The 16,257-nt window shown below is 45.6% G+C and overlaps 2 protein-coding genes across 7 annotated transcripts; one reads left to right on the top strand and one right to left on the bottom strand.

Annotated features, from left to right (window-relative positions):
* Nucleotides 1–102: 102 nt before the first annotated feature.
* asb7 (ankyrin repeat and SOCS box containing 7) lies at nt 103–6,959 on the bottom strand. Of its 6 annotated transcripts, none has more exons than XM_061757430.1 (5): nt 6,715–6,959; nt 4,275–4,344; nt 3,901–4,103; nt 1,427–2,032; nt 103–448 (listed from the first exon to the last, which is right to left on the bottom strand). In XM_061757430.1, exons 1-5 carry the CDS (start codon nt 6,866–6,868, stop codon nt 318–320), a joined length of 1,164 nt encoding a protein of 387 aa, XP_061613414.1. In that variant the 5' UTR covers nt 6,869–6,959; the 3' UTR covers nt 103–317. The 6 variants fall into 6 exon arrangements, with proteins under 6 accessions (XP_061613414.1, XP_061613461.1, XP_061613451.1 ...); XM_061757477.1 differs by having other exon boundaries at nt 3,901–4,183; nt 6,715–6,767; XM_061757467.1 differs by lacking the exon at nt 6,715–6,959 and adding an exon at nt 6,578–6,710.
* A 2,336-nt stretch (nt 6,960–9,295) lies between these two features.
* Nucleotides 9,296–14,762, top strand: snrpa1 (small nuclear ribonucleoprotein polypeptide A'). The gene is made up of 9 exons (XM_061757413.1): nt 9,296–9,512; nt 10,055–10,202; nt 10,882–10,960; nt 11,685–11,731; nt 13,313–13,415; nt 13,550–13,629; nt 13,760–13,835; nt 14,389–14,482; nt 14,546–14,762. Exons 1-9 carry the CDS (start codon nt 9,431–9,433, stop codon nt 14,662–14,664), a joined length of 828 nt encoding a protein of 275 aa, XP_061613397.1. The 5' UTR covers nt 9,296–9,430; the 3' UTR covers nt 14,665–14,762.
* Nucleotides 14,763–16,257: the final 1,495 nt, after the last annotated feature.

The raw sequence follows: 16,257 nt of genomic DNA, 5'->3' as shown, positions 1-16,257 counted from the left end.
GCACGTGAACGTCTCATGTTGTCATGGTGATATTTTTAATATCAGCAAAATAAAATAACTTCATGGCATTTCTGGAACCAATTTCTCCATCTCTCTCACGCACACACACACACAGTTATATGAGAGGCATTTAAATAAATGTAGAAAAATATCTGTGACCTATTTACATTGTGACAGCACAGCGGACAACAAGCGGCGACCGAGCGGGACAACCTTTCGGAAGCTTCCGCGAGGCCAGCGGCGTCATTGCATAGGTCTTTTCTTCTTCGTGTTCTTCGTACTTGGTCCCGGCGTGTGCGGCGCAGCGGCGGGCGGTGTTAGTACTTGTGTTTGAGATAGTCCTTCATGACCTTGGCGACGGGGAGCTCCTCCAAGAGACGCAGCCGCTGCAGGCCGATGCAGCGGCGGATCTTGATGCGACACACGTCCTGAAGGCTCCGAGGACGTCCTGAGCACACACACACGCGCGTTACATTACATTGGACTTCTCCCGGAACCATTCCAATAAAAAAAAATGTTGGTTCCCAGTTTCGATGCCTACAGTCCGCGCACCCCGAAGAAGTGGCGAAAACCAAAGAAGAAGCGGCGAAAACCAACAAAGAAGAACGCGCACGAAGATGTGCTCGTGCCCAACGGCGGCGGCAGCAAACGTGTGTGTGTGTGTGTTAACTGAACTGTCGCCTCAGTGCAACATTTGCCAAGATGAGATTGTGCAAAGGACGCTTTCGCGGTGTAGCGTCCGACGCGCTCCGAGCCTCAGCCGACACCGCGCCAAGCTTCAGTCAACCGGGTGAGTGAAACAACAAAATACGGCTATGCCAACATCGAGACAGCTAACAACGTTTTTTAGGGTTTATTTTAGTCTTCAAACCAACGTAAACACAGATTACAAAAAAAAAAAAAAAAAAAAACCTTAACATTGTGAGAAAACCTTGGGCCAAAATTCACATAAACGTCTCACAGTATCACAAACACTAACCTTGTGCCTCATCGGTGGGTCGGCGAAAGAATCAAACTTTTATATATTTTAAATTTTAAAAAATCACCGGTGCCGTGTGAAGTTACCTTTCGTGGCAAAATGCTGAGTTCCGGTGCGTACCCTTCAAAATAAAAGGCTACGAGCTTAAAACAGGAAGTCAAATTAAAACTTGCACATAGAAACCATTTGACGTGATGAAACAGTCCCAAATCACTCTTTTAACAATGCTATATTTAAATTTGAGCTGAAACATTCATTGCTGAATATTAAGTCAAGTGGATTAGTTCCACACGCATTGCCTTTTAGTTCATAGGCTTGATAGTGATACCGGTTATAAGGAACCCCCGAGTCAAATGTTCATTTTAGTCAATGGATAATGGTTAGTTGCAGTCCTAATGGATCAAGACGTATCCAAGTAGTTTTGCTCTCGCGTGCGTCTGTACTCACTGGTGACGTCCTGCAGGAAGTCTAGACACGGTCTGCTGTGTCTGGACATGCTGACGGAAACGGCAGCGGGCGTCTGTCCTTCGTAGTTCCTGGCGTTGGTGTCGGCGCCGTAAGCGTACAGCATCTGAGCGCACTTCACGTCGTCGTGCAGCGCCGACAGATGCAGCGGCGTTTGCCCGTCCTCCAGCCGGCCCAGGTTGGTATCGGCGCCGCGTTTGAGGAACGTGCTGCAGTACAAGTGGTTGCCCTTACTCACGGCGTAACGCAACAGGAAGCCGTTCTGAATGTTAATGTTGGCGCCGTGGTCCAGCAGGATGCTAACGCATCTGGAGCGCTCGCGGATGACGGCCAGCTGCAGCGGCGTGGTGCCCTTGTCGCTCAGCGGGTCCACTTGCGCACGGAACTCCAGGAGAAGGCTCACAAAGGAATCGCGGCCGTAGTGGGCCGCCACGTGTAATGGCGTCCAGCCGTCGAAGCTCTTGGCGTTGATGATGTCGCCGCAAAAGTCTGACTCCAGCATCAGGCGGGCGATGCGAGCGCGCCCGTGCATGGCGGCGTAGTGCAGCGCCGTAAAACCCCCAATGAAGTCCTTCACCGTAGGGTCCGCTAAAGGGGAATAAAGTGCTTTCGTTGTCAGCTTTACAGATGCCGAGTCGGTAGTACATGCAGCGGATTGAGGTGAATGCCCAATTTGGGTTGAGGGTTTGAATAACATTAAGTTATCACAGAAGCTAACAGTTAACCTAGCTTTTCAACTACTACCACCACTGCTAGCCGTGATCTTATTACATGGGTTAGAATCTCTGCTGCTACTCTGAACTGGTTCAAGTATCACCTCGAAGACAGGACGTACTTGGATGAAACGGGTAACTGCATCTCAGGCCAAATGCTATGACCTGTGAGATTCCCCAGGGGTCCATCTTGGGATTCCTATTTTTCCAATCTGTTTTTGCTTCCATGGGGCCAGCTAATATGCAGCTATACGGTATCCTAACACAACTACGCAGATGACACTGCTCGATGTCACTGACGGGAGGTGGTGAATGTGGGCCTGCATCAAACAGATCAGGGCGCAGTTACAAACCTCTTTCCTCCAACTCAACTATTAAGTCGTCTCGCACCAAATAGGTCTGACACGTTACGGCCAAATGAACCTTCTCGGACTCTGAGACCCTGAGGGAGTCGTCTCTTGTTGGTGCCCCGGGTCAGGACTAAAGACAGTGAAATTGCGTTTCAGTTCCATGCTGGCTGCTAAAATCTGGAACAGTCTTCCAGAAGATGTGTGCCATGCCCCAACTCGGGCAATGTTTAAACCCAGGCTGAAAACAGGTCTATTTCACTGAAGTGTGTTATCTGCACTTTTCACTTTCAAGGAAAAGAAAGAAAAGTTAAGTATTTGGGGTGTGGCGTTGGCTCTATGGTGCCTCAGTAAACGTGAAATATGAATTAAAATGGTTCACGCATTCCTGAGTTGCAAATGTTTTTCTGCCAAGAGGCGTGAAATCAGGCCATTCGAATTTCTCGAGCTTTATCTACATCCCGAGCAAAGATCTCCGCCTACCTCTGCGCTCCTGAGACAGTGCTGTCGACGTAACAAACACGTGTAATCTTACAAGACGGACGCAACCAATCAGAGGAAAGGGGCCGTCTTTGCCAAATATGGACAAAGCGGATACGAAACTGGATCAAAGAGAAGTAGCTTTCAGAGGGGCTTTTTATACACTCGTGTGACAAAAACAAGGTGCTTTTAGAAATAAAAGCGACACATTGATGTAAAGGCCATGTTAGAGAGTCACTCTATGAAGCCTAAACATGGGACCTTCAAATGCAATGGAATGAATTTATTGGCCTTCTTGTAATTTTATGTGGCTGGAGAACACCTTGCATATAAATTGCACTCTACAAATAAGCTTGCCTTGCTTAAACTACCGGCAGCATGTGAACGCAGGATGTTTTGAAGCCCGTCCCCAGGGACAAAGAGTCTGAATACCTGGCAAGAGAAATCCCTCCTACCCCGGCCCCATTCATTCCGCTTCAAATCGACGTGCCCAGATGCTAAGACCCAAGTGCAGAGTGAATTCCCGTCCTCCAGTCTCTCTGGAGGCGACAGACGAGGAAAACTACGTGGCAATATGCAGAGGCCGGGAAAATTAGGGTTGTGGGCCGTGCTCAATGTTACTTTTAGAACATGCCACGGGCCACAGAAATACATAAGTAAACGGACGGATGGAGGGCAGGCCGCAAACTGTAGTTTGGACACCCTTGTTTTAAATCATCAATATCTTTTTGAAAATAGGATTTACTCAAAGAGAAGCAAGGCCGTGGCAAAAACTGCTAAATGATATTTATTTTTTTATTTTTTTTGTACACGTCTGTTTCGTTATTGATCAAACCATATCAAAATGACGCGTTTGTAAATCTCTGCCTTAGTGGGTGGAAAAAAAAAAACAAACAAAAAAAACAAGATGTCTGACCTCCGTGCTCAAGGAAGACGCGCACACATCGCTCCTTGCCCTTGGCGGCGGAGAAGTGCAGCAGCGTCCATCCGTTGGCGTCGCGGATCTTGGGCGAGTAGCCGCGCTGCAGCATGCTGCGCACCACGCACACGTTGCCCGCCGCCACCGCCGCCTGGATCTGCAGCTCCTCGTGGAGCTCAGGGTTCCTCCGGTTCAGCATCCTGTCATCACATTTCAGAACGGGAATGTTCATCTTTGACCTGAGACGGGGTGAAAGATTCCGCACGTCTGGGGAGCGCTGCTGCAAAACGTCAACAGATTGTTTTCGCGTTGAACACGCCAAATCGATAACGACAATATTGAGTCAACTTCCTCATCTGTTTTTGCTGTACCTTTTTACAAGCTGAGGAGACAAAGTTCTCTTCTTCATAGCGGACACTTTGGAGCTTTGACTTGAATTTCCTGCAATACAACAAACACAAGTCACGTTAGCATGTGGGCCCGCTAAACGGCAACGACACAACTGCCATGTCTGGACTCGGGATAGATTTTGATCCATATCGGCATCGGCCATTGTTTTTTTAAAATCCGACAGCCGATAAGAAATCAATTTCAAACAGGGTGAACTTTAGGGATCCGTTAATTTACATGGGTGTCCCCATCTAATCTTTGAGATCGGAAAAAAAACGATTATCGGATTGGATCGGACTGGATCTAAAATCTCCAATTTGACCAGTCTTATACAATCGGTCCAGTCCACGCTCCGTCCGGTCCGACATTTCTACCCGGCAGCCCCCGGAAAAGTGTGCAGACCGCACGTGATCGCAACAACTGCTTGCTAAGGTGCTAGCATAGTAGCAAGGCGTAGGAGTAAAATGTTGCTTGCTTAAAGTTGTTTATTGACGCTCACTGGAAATATAAACTCGTACAACAAAGGAATTACACCTTTTGAATGTTCACATACATCAGACTCTGTTTCTTCGTTTTGGTTCACAAAACTCGCTAGCTCAAAGCTAACACAGTGAATGGAAAAACACCATTGACGAGCTAACAGAAATTAGCATCGAACTCGCGGCAGCCATTATAAAAATGATGCACAGCAATAATAGTCATTACAAAGCCTTATTTGCTGTATTACTTTACATTGTAAATTATACTACCTTCAGAATATTTTGTGTTGAAAATTTCAATGTAATATTTTATCCCGTGGGCCCCTGCAGAGAATTTGTTTGTATTTTAACATCAATTAAGCAACCTGGAAGACACTGAAGAGTACAACAAGGCGAAATAAACAAAAAAACAAACAAACAAAAACATGTAAATGGCCAAGTTTGAGTTCAAAACGGCAAATTTCGCCGAGAGGCGACTGATTTGCATGTATGGCATTTGAAGAGTTATAGCTTTCTTAATATTTAGCACAAGAAAATGATACCTATACCACTGGAATCGTTCAAAAAAACGACTCGTAATGCTGGTCTCGCGTAAATCAATTCAACGTGACAATTTTTCACATAGCCTATTGACAGGTTTCTCTGCTAACGTAATATTCTAAATCCTCCTGTTTTTCATCTATACTTTGTATTGTTATGACATGAATAGTGCTGTGATCACCCTTGAAAAGAAACCTCAGTCTCAATGGGTTTTTATGTTCACATTGAATATGATTAAGAAAAGTTACGGGAATTTGAAACAAAGCTGAGACCTAAACCTTGACTTTGCATGAAGACGTCGGCCGGAAATTGGTGCATTTTCACCATTTCAATTTTTAACTGCCAAAAACCAACAACACATGCATTGGGTGCTACAGAAACATTATTTGCTTTTTGTCACTTCAGTGACTTGATGAAAACGCTGTTTGCTGACCACACTTCATGAGAGCGTGTGCGTGTGCGCCAATTTTTTTAAAGCTCACTGCCAATACAACAACAGAAACATCTGCAACTTACCGCAAGGTGTTTTCCCAAGTTACAAGTGGGCTGTAATGTCCAGGTTTGGGCAGTCACAATTTAGGAGCTTGCATGACAAAGCTGTTGTTGTCTTTTTTCGACTAAACACACTCTCGTGGCTTTTCTTTTTTCATTTTTTTTTTCAAAATGAGTCATTTTGATTGGCTCGCAAAGTCATGTGACTGCCTTGTGTCATCCGATTGGTGAATTGGAGACAAATGACACTAGTGATCAAATTGGATTGGCGCAACAGGCACCCTAGGCGGAAGTCGAAGATCCAGTCTAAAAATAGACGCGCACACGCAAGAAGAGATAAATCAATGGAGCGAACGGCATGTGGATCATTGTAACGGAGTCAAAGTTTCGATCCTTCTTCACACAAATACTCAAGTAAAAGTAAAAAGTACGCTGCATTCAAAGTATTCTGACAAGAACAGTTGATCGAAAATGTTACTCGAGTAAATGTAGCGCGTTACTACCCACCTCTGGCCCCACATGATCAAGGGGACAAGTTGGACGTTTGCAGGCGACATTTGAATGAACGGGACATGCTAGCACTGTTAGCCGAGCAGGCTAACCCGCTGCAAGTGGCTGCGTGTGCAGCTCATTGGAACGCAACGACCGAGAGGCAACTGAAGTGGAGCAGTTGGACGACGCTCGGAACGAACGGCACACCGCTCAAATAATGTGCCGGGAGGCTAGCACTAATTAGCCGGGCGAGCTAACCCAATCAGAGTGCAAGAACATACGTATTTCGACGTATTCGTGGGGGGGGGCGCAAACTTGCTACAGCGTCCGACGACAAAAGTTTGCAAAAGTGTGCAGCATCACAACCCAAACAAACAAAAACGACAGTTGACACACGTCGAGTGGACATTTCACGAACCAATCAGCGTCCAGACGGCAGGAAAAGGCAGCAGAAGAAGAAGGGGGGCGGGGGGGAGAAAAAAAAAAAAGCTTGAAGTTGTTGTCAACGGTGCATTTTTGTGCCTCGTCGCCGCCGCGGCTGCAACAATCTTGTTGTCCTTGTGCACACGCATCTAGCTGAAGTGCATCTTGTTTTGCTTGCACGTCAAAAGTGAGAGCTGTAGTCAAAAGACGGCTGGGCTCGGAAGCGTCAACGTCGTCACTTCCGTCATCATGACTTCACCATAAAAGCAGCAGCGCCCCCCCTCGGCCAGGCAACAAACAAACCAAAATACACAAAACGCCAACACGTTCTTCTTGTTTCATTTCCTAATTTGATTTGATTTTCAATATTACGCATTACAGACATACGTGAAGCAAGTGTGTCACGTAACAATGTGAATATTTAGAAATAAGACGAGACCACACACGAGAAGCAAACTCCAGACACGCTCGTTCCGGACTGCCCGCTCACTTCAACATTTGCTCTTTTATGTTCTGTTATTTGGATTGTATCGCTTGCTTTATTTTGACTACGTTTGTATGGTGACCTTGAGTGGCTTCAAAGGCACCTGTAAATGAAATGGATGATGATGATTATTATCCAAGACCAAGACTCGCCCGATACCGGAACTCACTGAAACCAAGGCAAGACCAAGAATTTTGTGAGTCCAGATCAAGTCAAGACCAAGACCGCGCGCGACAAGCCAAAACCGCGATAAAACCAAGGCCATAAAAAACTATTTTCCAATTTCAAATTTTCATTTTGAGTGTCAAAAACACACGTCTGCAACTCTTTCAAACCACAACATGCAAAAATATCAAATGTTAACCAAATCAAATCCTATGTCCAACACCAATTCCAATGAAGTTGGGACATTGTGTTAAATAAATAAATAAATAAAAGTCCAGTACCCGCACTCTTTTACTACCAAGCCTGTTGTAACACGTGCGGAATGTGGTTTGGCATTGTCTTGCTGAAATAAGAAGGGGCATTCATAAAAAAGACGTTGCTTGGATGGCAGCGTATGTTTCTCCAAAACCTGTGTGTACCTTTCAGCATTAATGGTGCCTTCACAGATGTGTAAGTTACCCATGCCATTGGCACTAACACAGCCCCATACCATCACAGATGCTGGCTTTTGAACTTTGCGTCCATAACAGTCCGGATGGTTCTTTTCCTCTTTGGCCCAGAGGGCACGACGTCCACAATTTCCAAAAACAATTTGTAATGTGGACTCATCGGACCACAGAACACTTTTCCACTTTGCATCGGTCCATCTTAGAGGAGCTCGGGCCCAGGGAAGCCGGCGACGTTTCTGGGTGTTGTTGATAAATGGCTTTGGCTTTGCATAGTAGAGTTTCAAGTTGCACTTACGGATGTAGCGCTGAACTGTATTTACTGACATTGGTTTTCTGAAGTGTTCCTGAGCCCACGCGGTGATATCCTTTACTCGTTGATGTCGGTTTTTGATGCAGTGCCGCCTGAGGGATCGAAGGTCACGGGCATTCAATGTTGGTTTTCGGCCTTGCCGCTTACATGCAGGGATTTCTTCAGATTCTCTGAACCTTTCGATGATGAAATCCCTAAATTGCTTGCAATTGTACGTTGAGGAACAATGTCCTTAAACTGTTGGACTATTTTCTCACGCACTTGTTCACGAAGAGATGAACCTCTATGCTTGTGAATGACTGAGCAATTGAGGGAAGCAATCACGGCACCCACCTGTTCCCAATTCGCCTGTTCATCTGTGGGATGTTCCAAACAGGTGTTTGATGAGCATTCCTCAACTTTCTCCGTCTTTTTTGCCACCTGTCCCAGCTTTTTGGGAACGTGTTGCAGCCATCAAATTCTAACTTAATGATTATTTGCTAAAAGAATAAAGTTGATCAGTTTGAACATCAAATATCTTGTCTTTGTAGTGTATTCAATTAAATATAGGTTGAACATGATTTGCAAATCATTGTATTCTGTTTTTATTTATGTTTAACTTCATTGGAATTGGGGTTGTATTTGAAACTGAAGAAGCTTAGTTTCTTTGAAGAAACGTAAGCGACGCCGCCAGCATTTTGGGACCGAAATGTCCACGCTGGGGTTTCCTAATCACGCCAGTTGAAGGTGCAATTCAAGACAACATTACATTTGCTGCTCTTCCATACAGTTGACGTTAGCTCACGTGTGTTTACGCTTTCTTTCGAAATGCCGGCTAAAGTTGGACATCGACGCCAGTGAGTTAAAGACCGCAGCAGACTGGACCAAGAAAATCATGAAACAATATATGTTACTTTAACACATTCGAATCCCTTTCACATGAAAAAAAAATTCTTCTTCTGCTTTTTCTAAATATTGTGGATTGATGGCGTTGACAAAATAGTCACGCTCAGGAAAATCGGTTGAGAATTGAGCAAGTTACCACTTCATTTCCGTGTTCATACATTGCCTTCTTTAGGAACGTCGACCTTTCTAAAATGGCCGCTGCGTAGCACTTTGATTAGCATGCCCCTAGGTTCGACTCGTCATATCTACGGGGGTGGTGGCAAGGGCGGGCCGATCGGGAAGCTCTTCCTTTTACTTCCTGTTCATAGTAGCGGCTACCGGCTAGGTGGCTAGGGCATCTTCTTTCCACATTCTTCTCCAAAGCGCGGGAAGAGTGACTCGTTTAAACACGACAACTGGTGGTTTTGGACATCTGAAAATGGTGAAGCTATCCGCGGAGTTAATCGAGCAGGCTGCTCAATACACCAACCCGGTCAGAGACCGAGAGCTCGACCTGAGAGGTAACCGCACGCACGCACGGTAGCTCGTTAGCATGTTAGCTCCTCGTCTGTCCATCACGGCTTGGAAGTATCTTTCATTTAAATAGAAATGAGTTAATTTCATCCTGAATTTGTCTGAATTCAAGATATCCACATTCTGATAGCTTAAATCAAGTTTCAATCAAGCATTTTGATCTTTTCAATCAGGTCGTGTTGCTTGATTTATTTGTTTTGAAATGAGAAATTGAAACCCAAACAGGGCTTTTGTCCTTTATGTGCAAACAAAAACACGCAACACAGGAGGACAGGAACGATGGTGTAAGGACACTGATCACTTTGCATTCCTCGCAGCTCGGGCTGACGACACGAACAAAGGATTTGATCTGCTGCGACGTAAACATGAATGGGTTGCCAAATAGCTTACGACGTTTATGCTAAACCAAGACGCCGAGTATGACTGCTGAACGCTGAATTCATACCGGCCTTTCTATTTTCGGGGGAAGAAAACGGGGTAGTTATTTATTTCTTCTTCTTCTTTTGTTTTTGTTTTGAAATGTTTCCAGGTTATAAAATTCCAGTTCTGGAAAATCTGGGGGCCACTCTGGACCAGTTTGACACGGTGGACTTCTCGGATAACGAAGTCCGCAAACTGGACGGCTTCCCGCTCCTCAAACGACTCAAGACGCTGCTGATGAACAACAACAGGATTTGGTGAGGCACACGCGCGCACACACACGCACTGCAGCTATGGAATATTTTTACTCGATTATTCTTTCGATTCCCCCCCCCCCATCGATTAATCAACTTACGATTTATTTGGCGTTAATATTTTGATCGGCATTATGGTATATTTCAGTATTCCCTCCTATAGACGCATACTAATTCGCCAGATGTTTTGCTCTTCAAAGTTTGCTCATCTTGGCGATAACGCGGTTCCGGCCAGACCGATGTGACGAGTGTACTGTAGCAGACAATCATTTATTTTGGTGTTATGCGGCTTCAGGTCACGATAGTGATAGCATAATGACGGTAAAGCTAGCGCAGTCCCCACAATTCGTCGCCACATGCACATTTGATGATTTGCCGAATAAAGACGTTCGTTATTAAACTGGCACATTTGCGGTGCGCGAATAAGTCATTATCAAACGGTGACTGTAGGCTGTGTGTAAAATTGTGACGTCCCAGTCAATTCGGCCACCGAGTCAGCAAAGTTAACCGAGTGTACGAGCTCACGTGTCGGCTGCGGAAAATCGGTGAGCGGGCGGCAGTGAGCAACGTGTTATTTTATTTTGGTGAAAACAATTCTTTCGGTCCTCTTTGCAATCCGATTCAAATATACGGAAAAGTGCCGTCGGATTGACCTTTGCCTGGGTTTTGTGTTGCGGTGCAGTCGTATCGGAGAGAACCTGGAGCAGAGTCTTCCCAGTCTCCGAGAACTCATCCTGACCAACAACAACATCCAGGAGCTGGTAAGTCACAACAGCAGATTGACACGAAGCCAAAGCTCAGGATGTGTTGAGGAGCGTGTGAATGCGAGAAGGCCTGTTTTGCTTCAAATGGATTTGCAGGGAGTTGTGCTGGCCCTCTATATTCATCACGTCATACGTCAGCTCGGAGTGAGTGATTCTTCGCTATTTCGGGCCAATCCCACGTCTACCCCCTTAGCCCTTACGTTTTTTAGCTCCACAGATAAATCCCCGATTTACACGTTTTTCAAATCCACAAATATTTTCGTGATTTACGTTCTTCAAATTCACAAATATATCCGCGATTTACGTTTTTTTAGATCCACAAATAAATCCGCGATGTACACGTTTTTCAAATCCACAAATATTTCCGTGATTGACGTTTTTCAAATCCACAATTATTTCCACGATTTTTTTCAGATCCACAAATATATCTCTGTAAATCGCGGTAAATCATTTGGAGACATACCATAGGTCTTAGGTGTTCAAACTGTGATTCATAGTTTTGCTCGTTGATTTTGAGGCTGAAAATCCAAATTTGCGAGATGGCTTAACTGGAGCCTTGCCTTTGTTAAATTTTTGCTTTTGGAGATGCAAGGAAGCCGCTTGAGAGCAACATTATGAATGTTGACGAATCTTTCGGAATGTTGCCAAGTGTTGCGGAAAGTTCTCAATGAGTGTCTGAACGTTGACGAATGACAAATGTTGTTAATTGTCGTGGTTTCAGGGCGACTTGGAGCCGCTGGCGTCGGTGAAGACGTTGACGCTGCTCAGGTGAGAACTTGAACGTAGGTGCTTTTTAGGGCTTTTGAGCTCCCGGGCAGGCAAGCTAAATCTCACTCTTTTGTACATTTGAATGCAATTTCATTCACACATTTATGAAAGAAGCAGAACACATTTGGGAAAGTCTGTGACTAAATCGTCAAATCTGATAAAGGTTATTGAAACATTGAAATTACAAAAGACGAATGAATTGGAATCATAAAATAAACACACTTTCGCCCTATTTTCTGGGGGAAAAGAACTAGGGCCGGGCAATTACCGTAATTTCTTGTGTATAATGTGCATTTTTTCCTCCCAAAAATTTCAAAAATCAATGGTGCGCATTATACATGGGTATAGCGGAAAATAGAAAACAAACCCGCTCCCGTTTTAAAAACGTATGCCCCCTTGTAGAGGTTAGGAAAAAGCGGTACACGTTCATGTCAATATGCCACCTAAAGGTTATGAGAAAGGTGGACACTTTCATTCTAATATGCCAGCGCCACCTAGAGGCTATGAAAAAGGTGTAGCCTACACTTTCATTCCAATATGACAGGGGTATGTATGACTGCATATGTACAGTTGTGCTCCTAAGTTTACATACCCTGGCAGATTTTGGGAAATATTTATTTATTTAGTATTTTTTTAAATATGACTGAACAACAACCATTATTAATTTCTTTATGGTTATGTTTTGTTTGATGATAATGCTTTTCTTAAATTCTTGACAGTTTAATTTGAATCCTATTACAACAAAACAAAATGTGTTTAGACTGGCCCTTCGTGTTTTCTTTAAAGAATTGTACCCATCTTACAAATTCTGCCGGGGTAATCAAACATATGAGCACAACTGTGTGTTTTCTCATTTACTAAATCAAAGTAGGGCTGTGGATTTCAAAATAAGAGCAATTAAATAAAAAGAAAATATTGTGTGTTCAAATAGTGCTTTTACTTCAGAGTAATTATTTGAAAAATACAAACAAAATACAGATAGTACTTCATGTTTTGATCATATGGGTAGAAGCAAAATCATGCATTTTAAAAATGCATTATACATGGAGAGAAGGGTTTTTCCAGAATTTTGAGGTCAACTTTGGGGGTGCGCATTATACACGAGAAATTACGGTAATCGTGATTTTGATGTTGGCTTCTCACGACCGTAAATAAATGGGGGCGATTACTCGACGGAATGGTCGATAGGATAATCGAGTGCATTGAAAAAGATTGGATCGTGACAACCCTAGTATGCAAGTTCCTGCGTTGTGAAGGCAGCCTGTGGTGTTCTTCTGGCCTCCCTGAAGTGCTCGAAACGGTTTAATGACACTAAACGCGCAACAGAAACAATTCCACACACTGTGCATTTAAATGCAAGAGAGTTTGTTTATAACCCTCGCTAGCTTAATGCTATCCCTCAATGATAAACCCTATTGACTGGCTAGCTAAAGTTAGCATTATCTCACGGGAGGATCTTGCCTTCGAATAACAAACACACAGGTGATATAACAATGCTCACGGGCATCCGTTCTTTCTAATGTGTGGGAAAATCGCACTCAGTCGGGCATTCTCTCGTTTTTGTTCCTGTCGTCCGTCCAGCTTGCTGAGGAATCCCGTGACCAACAAGAAGCACTACAGGCTCTACGTCATCAACAAAATCCCGCAGATCCGCGTGCTGGACTTCCAGAAGGTGAAACTCAAGGTGGGTGCCGGGGAGCGGCCATTTTGTCTACAACTGTCCCGTCGAGATAAGTGTCCGGCGTCCCGGCAGGAAGTCCTCGCCGTCACGTTAGCGATAACGTGTGTGGCTTTAACCGCGTCTGCTTATGGTCGCAGGAACGCCAGGAGGCGGAGAAAATGTTCAAAGGCAAACGCGGCGCTCAGCTGGCGAAGGATATCGCCAAGCAGAGCAAAACGTAAGAGGATCGGTCCTCGGCGGGCACGTCGAGCGTATCTCGTATTTGACTCGAGAACAGATACTACGCCGGATCTGCGGGCGGAGAAGCCGACGAGTGCGTGTCGGCTAACTGTGGCTTTTCCCGGCAGGTTCACGCCCGGAATGGCAGCGCAGCTGGAGAAGAAGAGGACGGGCCCGTCGCACGCCGACGTGCAAGCCATCAAGGTAAAAATGACACGCGCGACAAGTCGTCCGCAACGAAGCCCTTTCCAAATTCAACCACAACTATTTTCACCATCGGTGAACCGTCTACATCGGGGATGTCAAACGTAGTTATGATTTCCGTTAGAACAGTGAAATGTTTCATCACCAAATCATGTTATTACCATCACACAACAAACTAGTTTTGAAATCAGAAGACAAGGGTAATAGTTTGTTCAAGTATTGTTTAAGTTACTGTAGAAGAAGGGTTTGTGCAATATCTTCAACATTAGTATTATTATTATTAGGACAGATTTGAGCAAAACTCACGGAAGTTGACGAGCATGATTTGCTTTCGCGGGCCACATAAAATGTGGCGGGCCGCATCTGGCCCGGGGGGGGGGGTGGGGGCCTTGAGTTTGACACCCTATGGTCTAGATCCTCAGCTGGGGGGGGTCGTGGACGGCGAGTAAAAAATGATACCGGTCGTACTCGTATTCTGATTGTTTTTGTGACAGTACAGAGGCGTACCGAGACTGAGGGGGGTTTTCACGCTAAAATGTTTGTTTGTGGTCAGAACGCCATCGCTAAGGCGACGTCGCTGGCCGAGGTGGAGCGCTTGAAAGGAATGCTGCAGGCCGGACACATCCCGGGACGAGAGCTCGCCACAGGTCGGTTCCCTCGCCGTCGCCGCGCTCCCGTCGCTCGGCGTCACTTTTCTTCTTCTCCTGCAGATGGCGCTGGCGAGGAGGAGGAGGAAGAAGAAGAAGCGGCCCACGCATCCCAGATGGACACTCGGGTGGAAGAAGGCGAAGAAGACATGGAACAAGATCCTCACGTCAACGGATCCTGAAGACTTTCACTTCCTTTTTTTTTTGTTTTTTTTTTGTAATTTTGATTTTTAAGTAAAATGACATTAAAGGTCCCATATTTTGTCTATTTTGACCTCAATAGAGTGACTCTAAAACATTGACTGTCCATTTCACTTTCCAAAACATTTTGTCATCCGAGTGTTCAGAAAAGGCCCCTCTGGCAGCTACTTCGGTTTGAGCCACTTTTGTGTCGGCTTTGTCCAGATTTGCCCAAGGCCGTCCCCTTCCTCTGATTGGTTGCCTCCGTCTTGTGAGAGAGACCACACGCGTTTGTTAGATCGACAGCGGAGATCTTCGCTAGTGATGTCGATCTTCTTTTCTTTTAGGGTTGGCCACAGCGTGTCCTCCTCTTCCATGTCTCCTCTCTAACACCAACTGCCCTCACATCATCCATCATCAACCTTCTCTTTGGTCTTCCTCTCGCTTTCTTGCCTGGCAGCTCCATCCTCATCACCCTTCTTGAATAAACTGACTCTCCTCCGGAATCTCGGCCACCCCTCCAATGAGCTCATTTCTACTCCTCTCCAAGCTGCTCCTTGAGAGAAGCTCAACATCTCTTCAGTGCCACTTTCTTTAATCTGTCCATCATGGCCGGCCTCACCGCCGTCTTCTAAACTTTGCCCTTCATCCTAGCTGACTCTTCTGTCACATAACACACCTGACACCTTCCTCCACCTGTTCCAACCTGCTAGGACCACACTCACCATTGCTCTGGACTGTTGACCCCAAGTATTTCAAGTCCTCCACCCTCGGTATATCTTCTCCCTGTAGCCTCACTCTTCCCCCGCCACCCCTCTCATTCATCCACATCTATTGTCTTTGACTAATTTTCATTCCTCTCCTTTCCAGTGCATGCCTCCACCTTTCTAACTGTTCCTCCACCTGCAGATCACACTGTCATCTGCGACCATCATGGTCCACAGGGATTCCAGTCTTAACCTCATGTGAGCCTATCCATCACCACTGCAAACAGGAAGGGGCCCAGGGCGGATCCCTGGCGCAGTCCCACCTCCACCTTCTAACCCCAACTCCTTTGTCACACCTCACCACTGTTCTGCTGCCCTCATACATCCATCCATTTTCTGTACCGCTTATCCTCACTCGGGTCACGGGTCCCTCATACATGTCCTACGTCAGCGCCTCGCACAGAGTTGTTGTGAGGGCATCAGTCCCCACATAACACACACACACATGAGAAAGTTGACTGGTTACTAAGCCTAACCACTGTGGCACGTTATTTAGCCAGTGGTTTACTCCAGTGATGGCATTTGATTGACAGGTGAAGGGCTCGAAGGATATGATGGAGGGATGGGGGGGGGGGGGGGGGGGGAAGAGAGCTTTTGCGGTGATTTTTCAAATCCAACTTAAATTGGAATCATGGAAATTTCCAAAAGCAACTGTAACAATGCCATTCTCTTCCAGTCACGTAATGGATTACAATGACATACATTGTCGCCGTTACTCCCCGACACCGGTCGCCGCCCGGCCAGAGCGCCACGCTTCCTGTCGGGAGACAGGAACAGTGTTGTCTTGGTAACGGAAGGCTGAGCGAACACGCGTCGAAGGAACGACTC

Source organism: Phyllopteryx taeniolatus, chromosome 2 (assembly GCF_024500385.1).
Source record: "Phyllopteryx taeniolatus isolate TA_2022b chromosome 2, UOR_Ptae_1.2, whole genome shotgun sequence".
NCBI lineage: Eukaryota > Metazoa > Chordata > Actinopteri > Syngnathiformes > Syngnathidae > Phyllopteryx > Phyllopteryx taeniolatus.
The sequence above is the reverse complement of the archived record's forward strand: the minus strand, read 5'-3'. Positions and strand labels throughout refer to the sequence as shown.